Source organism: Gavialis gangeticus, unplaced genomic scaffold (genome assembly GCF_001723915.1).
Source record: "Gavialis gangeticus isolate Ggan-Ray unplaced genomic scaffold, GavGan_comp1, whole genome shotgun sequence".
NCBI lineage: Eukaryota > Metazoa > Chordata > Crocodylia > Gavialidae > Gavialis > Gavialis gangeticus.
In genome coordinates this window covers 143,445,744-143,458,632 of record NW_017729025.1, presented here as the reverse complement: position 1 = coordinate 143,458,632, position 12,889 = coordinate 143,445,744, and the positions used below count along the sequence as shown (strand labels likewise).

Here is a 12,889-nt window from a genome sequence, read left to right as displayed (position 1 = left end):
ATAACTAGGGAAAAGTAGTAGGAGGGACAGGAAGACACTGGGGGAGATGGGTGGCAGGGGGGCAAACACGGGGGTCAAGTTACAAGGTCAGGTTAAGGGGTATGGGGCAGGTTGCTTGCTCCCCAGCTGCTACTTTCCCTGCTACTATTTTCCCTCTGGCTGTGTTGGAAGGGATGAATTTAAGATGACTTTTCAATAACTAAGTTCTAGACATGAAAAATTAAAACAAATTTATAATTTTGTATTTCTGCAATCTAATAATTGGTGGGATAGTCTTAGATTCCAGGTCATCTTAGGTTAAAGTAAACACAGTATTTTATTTCCTTCGTGTGTATGGATTGTTATCTCTAATTATACAGTCACACTGAAAATGGGATATTGTAATGGTAAGCATTAAGCAATCTTGCGTATAGGCAGAGTAGATAGTATTGCCTATATTTGCTAAACTGTCCATCATCCTGGGATATAGAAACAACTGGTTAGTGTAAAGGAATACTACTATTATTTGCTTTTTGGTATTGAATTTCCCGTATCCTAAATGGAGGACATTAGATTGAACATACTGCTTCTTAATTGCTAACATTTTTTTGTTAATGTGAGAGACAAGTATTGTTGAGGCTGATATCTTTTACTGGACCAACTCTGTGTGTGTGTGTTGTGGGGGGGGGGATAGGTATCATATTGGCTAGGTATGTGTCACAGAACACAACACAGAAAAATTAATTGTATCACATATTAACATTCACAAGAGCCTCCTAAAAAATCAAACCTAAGCTTTTGGACAGACAGGACCCTGGCAACAAACAACTAGCAAAATCAAAACACTCACATTAAAAAAGTGATAGAGTTGATGTGCTTGTGTACGCAGGTGATATCTATTACTGGACCAGTGTGTGTGTGTGTTTGCGTGCATGCATGCATGCACACACCCAATCCAAATTTTCCATTTTTTTGATTTTTTTTTAGAGGTTCTTATGAATGTGCTAAAATTAATTTATCTGTGTTGTTTTATGACATACTTTGTCAATATGTTACTTATTTTAATGGAATTCAGATTTCTTGTGTTTGATAAAATGCATTTCCTGCTGAGTTACAAAATTGAAACAGCAGGAAAGACACCAATATGTTTATTCTTTTATTTTGAATAGTCCCTTAGGGAGAAGATTGTGAATGTTGCTGCAGGAATCAGACATGCTCTTGCTGCCACAGGTGAATATGCTGTCATAATTTTATCATTTCCATGGTAAACTAACAGTACTTTTAATGTATAGAAGGTGTAATGTAGTGGTTTTCAACTTTTTTAGCTTCAAGGTACCCCTCCCTAACTTTTCTGAATTTGGCAGCACCCTGGTTGAGAACCACTGGTCCCACTTGCTTATTTTATTTCCCGGTTTCTGTGCCACTGCTTCCAGGTGGAGCTGCCTTGTGCACCTCTCTTTGCAGGAGGGGTATATGGAGTTATACTGGGAAGCAGCTGCATCAGGGGCACCTGCTGGTCGCTACCTCAGCTACTTCCTAGTCTGGCTCTGCACACCCCTCCTGGAAACAGAACTGGGCAGGGTGGTTTCACCTGGTTGCAGCAGCAGGAGTGCTGGGGGCACAACACCCATGAAAGGGTCTTGTGTCACCCTGGTTGAGACCACTGGTTTAATAACTTTTTTAAGGGTGTGAGAGAGAGGGGATTTATTTTTATCTGCCAATATCGGAGGATAATGGCACCTGTAGGGTCCTGTACTTCATAAAAGAGAATATCAGGCAAGAACATGATGATAAGAATCCTGCCCATTATAAGGAATATGATAAAGATGAGATGATTTATATCCCTTCTAGTAAAATCTAGTGAAGAAGTCTTTCCAAGAGCTCAGGGCTTCTGCTGGGCAGCAGCTAGATTTTCTGTTTGATGAGAAATTCTATGAATTCATTTTTTTTCCATTCTGAAACAGAGTGAAAGCTGAAAAAAAAGAAGAAAAAAGCCCTTTCCTATGGAAACAAAATTTTGGCAAAAAAATGTCATTTCCAGGCAGTCAAAAAAAAAGTTTATGTTCCTAATTCAACTTCATTCAGTTTTTACAAACAGGAAATGAGTTATTTGGAAAAGTTGTTTCAAAATGAATGGTGGTAACTGGACATTTTGAAAAGGCTACAATGAAATTGCTTTGAAAACATAAAATGAAATCAAAATGCTTTGGAATATAAAATTTCAGCCAGCCCTATGAATCAAATATTCAACACTATTTAATCACATAGATCCCTTCTGAAAATATGGCTTTATGGGACTCTTGTTACCCACTGAGTTGTGCCTGGGTGAGTCATAGTTTCTATGATTTTTAAGGATTTCTGTAAATTATTTTGAAACCTCCAAGGCTTTTTTGGCAGCTTTGCCCATGGAGTGACTGAGGTTGGCCTTATAGTTAGGAGGGGCTGGTAATTGGCAGCTGGCAATGTTTATGGCGATCAACAAACAGCACTGTCATTCACGCCTCCCCACTTCCCCATTTTTTTAAAATAAAGCTTTCTGTTATGTTATGCCTGCTCCCCATAATCATTCATCATTGCTGTCCATTCTGTTTTCTTTTTGTTGCTTGCTTATGGGTTCTAGACAAGTGAGTGTTGTGTGAGGAGATGGGAAGAAGTGTGTGGTCCAGTGGTTGAAACAAATACTAGGAATCAAGTACCTTGCAATACCTGAATTGGCATGAAAAGGGCAGACAGGCCTTTTCCCCAGATACTGGAGGCCGAATTGTGGAGTTAACTTGTGACTCTCTTGAGTTGTAGTTACACGTTACAGTTTGCCTGTGCTAACTCTAAGGAACATTAGGCTGTGTGCTGGGAGCAGTCACATGTTAAGGGTTAAAACCCTCTCTAATGTGCACTGCTCTGTGCTGCCCTGAGAGGGCTGGGGAGCACGGGTTTGGCTAGCAGCTGCCAAGTTTGCTTTGTGCCTGTCTGGCTTGGGCAGTATAGGTCCCAGGAATGGGCAACGCTGGCCCAGGTTGGGCCTGTGTCAGCCCCTACCAGTCTGGATTGGCCCCTGCTCACACCAGATCTCTGCTTAGTTACCCCCTCCCCTTCCCCTGCAACTTTCTGATAGATCCCTGCTTACCTGAGCTGCTGGCACTGTCCTGGGGGAGCAGGCAGGGAAGGGGAATCTGTCTGCCCGCTGTTGCTCTCCTCACTGGCCTCAGCCCGTAGGGTGATGGTGGATGGATTCTCTTTCCCTGCCTGCTCCCTCAGGACAGCTCCAGCAGCATAGGTAAGCAGGCAGCCAGAGGATGCTGGGGGTGAGGAGGGGGACTGTGGTTGAACCCTGAGGGCCAGGAGGGTGGGAAGATGAACCCTGATGGACTTGGGGGAAGAAGGGTAAGCTGGGGGATGAGAGTGAGCTGTGTGGGATGGGAGGTCTGGGGTGTGAACTGCATGAACTGGGGTCATGGGGTTGAGCCCTTAAGGTCATGGGGGCAGGATGGGAGCCCTGAGGGATGAGGAGAGTGGAACTAGCACAGGGATTTGGGTTAGTGTGGGACTCGGTGCAGGTCCCAGCATGGAGGTATGGTGCTCTGGGAATTTCCCAGCTCCTGCACCTCCATGCGCCTCCTTGCCAGGACTGGCTGTGATCCATACTTCAGGCAGAGGTATGGCTCACTGTGGGTCCCAGCACAGGGCGGCACAGGTGCCAAGAAATACCTGATGTCCAGTTCCTTCTTAGCAGAACCCACACTGGCCCATACTTCCTGGTCCCCACATGGAGGCACAGGACTCCAGGAATTTCCCAGCCTCATCCTGGGACCTGGGCTGACCCGTGCCTCCATGGGAGGCATGGATCAGCACAGAACCTGATGCGGGGCAGCAAGGGACCTGGGAAGACTGTGGGCAAAGGGAACCCATCACTTGTGGTCTTGCATCAGGCTGGGGGCTCGATGCAGGCCAAGTGACCACGTGTGTTCTGCCACAGCTGATCCATTTCATTGTGGCAATGTCCATTTCTACCCTATGTGACTTCTATGACTGTGGTTCCTATGTAACTTAGCAGTGGAGCCCTTGGAGATCTGGAGCGAGCTGCTTATTGTTCACTGGCTTAGTAACTTGAGAATAACAACTGCCTATCAATTAGGGGCTTTTTATGATACTCATTCAACAGAGAGAAAGTGGATTGTACATGTGAGATATTGTTTAAGCCTTTAAATAATATTTAGTGGTGATTTCTAAAATAAGAACCAGTGTAGCAAACACACCATTGAAATGAGAAAATAAGTGAAAAAAACAAGCAGAACCATCAATAATTTGCTCTGTTTTGATTTCCCTTTGTATCTTCACATTGAGAAGAAAGTGGGTTAGTTTTCCAGTGGGGAACTGGCATGGCATCTCGGGCAAAACGGATGGACCGAGGCAGAACTATCCCACCCTTTCTGACAGCAAAGGAACCGTGTAGAGTATCAGGTAACTAAGACCCCATACTGTTATTTGCATGGGTATGGTAATACACAGGGTTGTGGACTTGCGTACAAAGAATACCCATACTCCCCACTTGCTCCCCTTTTTTCTAATAAGGCCTTCTGTTAAGTTACGCCCATTCCGCATAATCATGGAACATTTCAGATCATAGAAAGCACTGTATTCATTGTTATTGAGTAAAGGGAATATCTGGATGCTCTGTTTCACAGACACAGGGATCCAGCACAACTTTTGCAATACAAAATAGGCATCTGGAGGTAAAGGAGCAGTGTTCTGTGGCAGCCTGGAAGCTGTGGAACATGGATGAGTGGAGGTGGGAGAAGTGTGTCTTTGATGCTTAATGGATCCTCCTGTCCCTCTTGCATAAAAGGAGCATGTCTGGCTGTTGGACTGAAGTTGACTGTGTGGACTGGTTCTGCTGGTGTTTCTTCTGGGTTTCTGGGAAAAGATATTGGCCCACTATGCTCCCCAAGACTTCCCCCTAACACCTGGGCCAGGTATGGCCGTGTGGAAATTGCATGGCCAGTGTCTGGAAGCTGGATTTAGCCTTAATTTATAGAAATGGACATAAATACCACATTTTAAATGTAGCCTCAGGAACTGGCATGGTGGTTCACGGAATATCTGAGATATGGAATGGGAACACTGGGCCATAACTCCTTGAACAAAGAATGTTGACTTCTGTAAAGGCTTGAGAGGACTGAGGTAAAATATATAATTTGCCATGCTCCTGGCATAATTCTTGACCATAATACAGCTTATGTGGTCTGTTTTTTGACTGCTTTATGTATTGTATGCATGTATGCAACTTGGCCTAGCTAATTACATGGTACTAATCTTTCCTAGGCCTGGAAAAGGTAAAGGTGAAAAGAATCACTGCCAGTTCTTACCATTCGGTGTCACTTACAGGTAGGCTCTAGTCCTCTACATCCATATCCATAGGCTTGGACAATGCATTTCATTATATTGTGAATATTTAATTTTTGTTAGAGGTTGATTTGACTTCGGTCTCCCCAGTTTGTGCTGTGATCCTACCAGCTTTCACAGTACTGCTTCAGTGGTGTTTATGTGTTAGAAAGTTTAAATTACCTAACAGTGAAGTTGAGTGGATTAATGTCCTTATTCCTTCCCTTGCATACCTTAGCTTGCCTCCTTTGCTTATGCTAGGCGGCACACCCTTACATACTTTGAATAGTAGTACTTTATTCCACAGATAGTTCTCTTGATTTCATAGGAATATTCATGGAGTAAGTTGCTGTTATTGACTGTGAGTAAGAGTGGCAGAATCTGGTCTTTTGTAACTGTTTGCTAGAGGATCTAGTAGGATTTTTATAAATTTAGTCACATTGGTCCTTGGCAGACATTACACTTAAGACATGATTAACCAGTTAATTATGTCTTAAGTAGTAACCTGGCCACACATTAATGTAATTAGTGGCACAATAAAAGAAGGAATAAGCCACAAAGTTATTCCAGAAAATATGTGCAATAACTTTGTGGCTGGTTCTACATGTGGCCAGGCCCTGGCTGATCAATGCTCCTAGCCTTGAAAACACATAGGAACCCTTGACTGATGTACTCGGGCGGCTGGGAGTGACAATCAGCTGACTGGTGCTCCCAGCCTCAGGGGTTCATTGGAGTCAGAGGCTCTGATTAGCTCCTGGGGCTGAGCGTGCAGATCAGATGACTACTGCTCTCAGTTTCTGGGGTGCATGGAAGCCCTTGAATTTGCTCCCCCAAGAGGCTGGGAGTGGCAGCTGATTGGGGGTCCCAGCCTCAGGTATACATTAGAGCCCTTGATTCCAATGTGCTCTTGAGGCTGAAAGCATGGATCAGCTGACTGGTCTGATGCTTGCCAGTGCAGAGGGAGCCTGAGATCATGATCTTAGGCTCCCCCTGCACCAATAATGTGGCATGATTGAGATCTGATCCCTGATCCCACAATCTTACCTCCTGCTGTGCGTGTATAGCATGGCAGGAGACACAATTGTTGGGATTGCACAGCAGATCCCATCACACCTTAAAGTGAACAATCTGCTAGGGGCCTTAGGAGCACAAGTCTCTTTGAAAAACAACAGGGCCTGTGTTCCTGAATGACTTTTGTCGCATGTAAATCCTGCTTTGTGCCAAAAGATCAGCAGTTGTTTCTCTTGTGCTGCTGCAGAAGCAACCCATAGGTCACATGGAAGGACTGCCAGAGTTGGATGAGGCAAAGGGAAGACAGGATTCCCTCTCGTGGTATAATTTTATGTTTTTGAGGCATGGAAAGCTTTTCTGAAGAGCAATTCTTGAGTAAAGCTGCACATGTCTATTCACACATTAAACTCATCCCAATGTAGTCACTTATTTACAGGGGTTAAGGTATGTGGGAAAATGTAAAATAGAGTGTTAATGATTTCCTGTGATGCAGAGTTTGGGAAATGATAAGTCAGCCACACTGTTGCGGATTTGTTAATCTTATGAATTGTACAATGCACTGTTACATATGTATATCTTTTTTCTCTCTTTCTGGTTTCACCTGCCATCTACTGGTCACTCATGGAACATTTATGACAATTTTAACAACAGTAGAAGCAGTTGTTGCAAACTTGTATGGCAGCATTTAAGTAAAGGATGATGGAGGAATGTCATTCCCTATTTATTAGTTTTGTCTGGCGTAGGAGCACACTCACAGGCTATCACTATGCAGCTATAGGATCTTTGCGAAATACAGAGATGACACTAAAAAGTACTTGAAGAGCAAATGGTAGATAGAGATTTTGTAGTGTATCCAGCAAATTGTAATCTATTGTTTACCTTTTATTTCTTTATTTAAAACGGGTTATTTCTGCCATCCTCATGTGTGCCCCCCCCCCCCCCCCAAAAAAAGTATATTTCATTTTACCTGGGAAGCAATTTGAATAAAAGAAAAGTCAGTTTTCTGGATTCTTTCCCGTAACAAGTCTTGGAAAATACCTAAAACATGCCTAGCTTGGTGTACAGTGTTTTCTTCTCCTTCTTCAACATTTTTGGACCATATAGCTTTTACTTACACTAAGTTCTTTTCTAGCCTCTCCTGACAGTTGCATCTGAACACCAGAAAACAAAGTTACTTCAGTGGAATAACTCTAGATTTACATGTGTATAAATTATGCTCAAAATGATGTATTAATACTTTGCCTTTTACTATTATACTTAATTATATAAAAAATATGTTCTCATATAGATAAATATTTCTTACTTTAATCATGTGTATAGTCTTAATCTTTCCAGGGTTGAAGAACTGAATTTCAAGTAGATTTACTCTATTTCCTCCTTGAACTACTTTGTACTCTGTTCTGACTCATTTTCTCCAAACTCGTTACCCTATGGTACATTAATCGTATCTTATTTAAATCCCTTTAAAAGCCACACTGCTGCCATGCTGTTTGCAATGAATTGAGTTGATTGCATATTAACTGTGTGTAGCTGGTGCTGTTCTCCCCAACCCATGGCTGCTTCATAAAGGTGCCGTGGTATAGACTGTCTGTTGGACTTCGCACTGTGAGCTTCTTGAATAATGTTCTCAAATGTTTAGAAACTACACAAAACAGTGTGGATGCTACTGTAAATCAATAATAACAATGTAGTTATCCCCCAGGGTGGAATCCATTGTGTATGCATTCAAATATAGTATTAAACAAATAGAGAGAAATAGTAATTATTGAACAATCATCCGTTGCAGTAGTAGTTAGAGTGTAGTAGTGTGGAGAGGGAATGAGAGCAATTAGTTCTGGCTTGTAAAAGGAATTTTTTTTATAGTCCTAATGGCTATTTTATTTTTTTATATTTTAAGTGTATATGTGTTGGGGGTGGGAGGGGGACAGCAACAATACAATATACACATATGACACTCACCAATTAAATTAAAATGTTGCTTTCACTTTAGCACATCACATTTTTCCCCAACTGCTGACGTCACAGATATAGCTTTTTACTGATTTCTTTACTTCCATATTTATTTCAGATAAAGGAGAATTGTATGTCTGGGGAAGCAACAAACATGGGCAACTTGTGAGCAAAGAGATTTTTCTTGCTGAGCCAGTCAAAATAGAAGCTAATTTTTTCTCAGATGAAAAGATTGGAGCAGTCTGGAGTGGATGGACCCACTTGGTGGCACAAACAGGTAGGAGAATAGGAAGGCAGCCAGATGTCACAAGTAAATAGTAAAATGTCTACTGTGTTACTGGCAAAATGTTTAGTTTGTCTTTCTTACTGTTAATAGTGAAACGCAGAGAAGTTCATAGATCCGGAGGGGCTGGTAGTCTTTGCAAATGATAGGAAGAGGCATTCTTCTATTTCTCTGTATCAGAAGTTGTTTTGCTTCTGTGTAGGCATATTTGTTACAGGGTTTGGCTTATTTTAGAGGCTTGTGGCTGAAACACCTCCCTTATGCAGAGGCACCAATCAAGATGCCCATTTATATCATCAAGTTATTGCTGTAGGTAGAAGCACTTACATTTTTCCTTTCATGAAAAAGGGGCAAGTTGCTGCAGCATAGCTTTTGCTTGCTACATGGTAGGAACATGCACACAGAAAATTATTACATTGAGCAGCTCATTCACAAAAAAGCTCTCTCTCCCCTTGGTAAGATGTTCACCTGCATATCCACAGGTGTTTGCTCTCTAGTGTATGGTTTAGCTTTTTCCTTGGAAAGAAACAAGGCTGTTCGAAAACTCCTCACCATTGGTGGCGCACATGAGTGCATGTGCACCCCCTGAGATTGGTGGTGTACCCCTTGCAAAAAGCACTGCCAACGCTGCCGGCGGAGCCTGCGGGTGGTTGCTGCTTGCTACCCGCCCTGCCCGCTGCTGACACCGCTGGCGGCATCTGAGGGTGGTTGCCAACTGCTGGTCGGCACTCCCCCCTGCCAACAGCACTGTGGCTACCTGCGGGAGCTCGTGTTGTTCATGCTCCTCACAATGGCAGATGCTTTTGGCAGTGGTTTTCATACTGTAGGATCATCTTCGGTTGGAGGCCTCTGACAGAATCTATCCAGAATATAGAAATTACACTTAGAGGGAAAACCCACTGTGGTTCCCTTGACAGATGGAATCTGGAGGAAGTTGAATGTGTAGTTAGGGGATTGGCGGGCAGAGTAGATATGATATCTTTTATAAGACCAACTGAGTAGTTGGAAGAAAGTTCTTTGCAAGCTTTTGGGTGCAATTACCCTTTCTCAGGCATAGGAAATCTGCTGTTCTCAGACACTGAGGAATAAAAGAAGCTAAAAGTGTGACAGGATGTCAGTGAGAAGGTAAATAGGTAGAAATTAGGAAAACAAAAGGTACAGCAGGGAAGGGAGGGGGAAAAACCAAGGGGGGAAAAAAGCCAAAGGTAAGTAAGGAAGACTACTGTAGTAGTTTTTCAAGGTAGAAAAGAGGCTGTCTGTGAAAAAGGAAATAGGAAATAGCTAGTTAGGGATTAGTGTGAGAATTCTGTTTCTTCCTTGGATGCATCTCTCTCTCTCTCTCTCTCTCTGGGTGCATCTACATGTGCACTTTACTGTGGAGTTGACTAATTAGCTTCGCAGTAAAGCTTTGCCATCTACATGTGTATTAGGGCGCAGTAGACTGATTAACTCTGCCATATAATAGTACTGTTGGGGACAGCACTGTCTTACAATGGAATCATTAAACGTGATCAAACACGTGTAGACAGTGCCTGCTGGGCGCAAATTGCTGTGGGCCCTGGGCACTGCATGTGGGCACAGTTGACTGACTTGACCTGCTTTGGAGTTTATTGCTGTGCATTAATAGCATGTGTAGATACATCCTGTCTCTCTCATTTCCCCATCTTTGAAGTGAGGTAGCAAATTATAAGTGTGTACAAGCACACATTTATTTATATTTATAATACATATATTATAAAAGTACATTTTATACAAAGCATGTATGTGTGTGTATTATAGTGCTTCCCTGTTTCAGAGAGGCACTGCGATGTGGAATCTGAAGACACTCAAATACTATGGTAATGAAGGCTATATAAGCTCCTAAGATTGATTTAGATAAAGATAGGGTGGCCAAACAGCACTAAAAGTTTTTCTTTCTGTTTATACAAATGCACCAGGGTATGATTACACTGTTGTATAGAGCCCACAAGTGATTTTAAAAATTTTATGAAAAACTATTAAAAATATAAAGTACTAAGAAAACCTGGGGAATGGGATTTAGGTTTGTAGCTCATCTGTGCATTTAAAAAATCTTGAGTTTGTGGTCTGAAAAAAATCAAATATATCTTCTTTAAACTACCTACTATTGCTGGAGCTTTGAATTCTATCCCTCTGTCAGTGTAGGTATTTACATAACCCTTTCCTAATTACTTCACAGGGTGTGGAGTTCTGAAAATTAATGCATATTCTCAGCTATTGCAGGGATGAAGGGCTACGACCTCCATTTTACAGGCAGAGAACTGCACTACTGTGCCATTCTTTTATTATTTATTGTTTAATAGCTTTTAAAATCTTTATTGTTTAATATCCTCATTAATGATTTGACAATGGGGTCAAGTGCAAGGTTAACAAATTTGTGGACAACACCAAGCTGGGTAGAGCTGCAGCTAGTCTGGAGGGTAGGACTGGGATCCAGAATGACCTGGATAGATTGAAGAAATGGTCTGCAATCAATATGGTAGAATTCAACAAGGACTTATGTGAAGTCCTTCACTTAGGACAGATTAATTGCATGCACGAATACAGTCTGGTTAAGCACTGGTGAGACCACACCTTGAGTACTGTGTCTAGTTTTGGGTTCCATACTTCAAGAAGGATGTAGACAAGTTAGAAAGAGTTCAGTGCAGAGCAACAAACATGTTTAGGTCCTGGGAAGCAAGACCTTTGAGGAAAGGCTGAAAGAATTAGGGCTCTTTAGTTTGGCAAACCTGAATGTTTTGAGTCTTGGTCCACTATCTTAGTCACAGGATCATTCCACTTACCTCAGCTGTCACCTGCTCTGTGAAGACAATCTATTCTGTAAGATGTAGTAGGTGGGGAATTTTCCCCTCCCCCTTTAACTAGATATAGCTTTATACTCACTTTCTGCTTACATGTACTTGCTCTTTCTTGCTTTCTTTTGTTACACCACTTATGAAAAGTCCAAGCAAATAAAGTGGTAGACTGCAGTACTCACCCTTGTCACCCAACTCACTGGAGGTGGAGCAGAAATAAAATGGGTAATAGGAAATAATATTTTTGTTAACATGTAAATGGCTTATAGAACTTGCTGTTGGAACACATTATACTGGCAAATGGCTACGAAAAATTAAGAAAAGGATTTAATACTTTTACTGAATAAAGATAGCAGCTGTTATATTAGCCAGGCTGAAATGTATACAAAGGGCATGAATCCTTATATCTCTATGCTACACAATAAGATTGCCAGGTAGGGAAAGACCAGAAAATTCCTTGGGGTTGTTTTTGTATTACTCCTAAACCTCTGTTTTAAGCCTTTGAAGAATCAGCTGTGGATTAGAGAGTCTGTCTTGATATGACTGTTCCTATGCTCCAGTTAATTAACTCAAGTCATAACCTAAGAAGGGGATGCACATCTGGAATGATCAATATTACTGCTGGAAGTCAAAATTATTATGCTGGTACAAGGTCCAGAACTTGTGTTGGGCTTGGAATCCTTCAAAGTGCTTAGGCAGGTGCATAGCCTTAAGCAGATGAGTAGTGTGATTTCAATGGGATGGCTCATGCTTAAAGGTCAACTTGTGCTGAAATTTCCAGAAGTGTGGAACGGTAGCAAAAACAACCCTCTTGAGCAGAGAGAATGGCCTCTGTTTCAGTTTGTGAGACATTACAGACCATTGGTGCTACCAGTTGAAGGAAAGCAGTACACCACTGGGAAACAAACAATTGAAGCATGCTAGTAGTAGATACTCATTAATAGGCATTGTGGTTCATGAGTAGGCTTGGCACAATTTCATTTTTATTTTTTTATTTGTTATAATTTCAATGGCTTAAATCAAAGTTTATTTTTAAGCATTTCTTTTAATTTTTATCTATTTCAAATTTCAGGATTACACGGAATTAGGGGCATGGGGGGCAGACAATTTAGTAATGACAATATACTGTTAAAAAGTTTATAAAATCACATTTTAAAATGTATAAAAGTAAATATCCATAAATCAATAAAACATACCTACTTGAAACCATTCTGAACCTGAGGAAAGAGCCAGACGGTCAGAGACCAGTAGAGAAGGGCAGCAGCACTCTGGAGCTCTGGGAACATGGGGAGAGGCAGCGTGTTTTTACAAACCTTAAAGTTTCACAAAGTTACAGTCATCAGCGAATACTGTGTCCCAGGGATGCAGGGCTGACAAAAGGGGAAGCCTCAGTCAATGGCAGACTCGAGGGTGAAGTAAAAATAGAAAAAAACTTACCTGTTGCAGGAGTCCAGGGTAGCAAGGAGGCACGCCA

General features: G+C 41.9%; 1 protein-coding gene across 2 annotated transcripts in view; it reads left to right on the top strand.

Annotated features, from left to right (window-relative positions):
• SERGEF (secretion regulating guanine nucleotide exchange factor) overlaps positions 1-12,889 on the top strand; it is a 355,234-nt gene that overhangs the window by 19,510 nt on the left and 322,835 nt on the right. For both annotated transcript variants that reach the window (XM_019519675.1, XM_019519674.1), the window contains exons 5-8: positions 1,149-1,209; positions 4,324-4,437; positions 5,299-5,361; positions 8,438-8,596. In XM_019519675.1, coding sequence (XP_019375220.1) covers positions 1,149-1,209; positions 4,324-4,437; positions 5,299-5,361; positions 8,438-8,596 — 397 coding nt within the window. The remainder of the gene's footprint in view (positions 1-1,148; positions 1,210-4,323; positions 4,438-5,298; positions 5,362-8,437; positions 8,597-12,889) is intronic.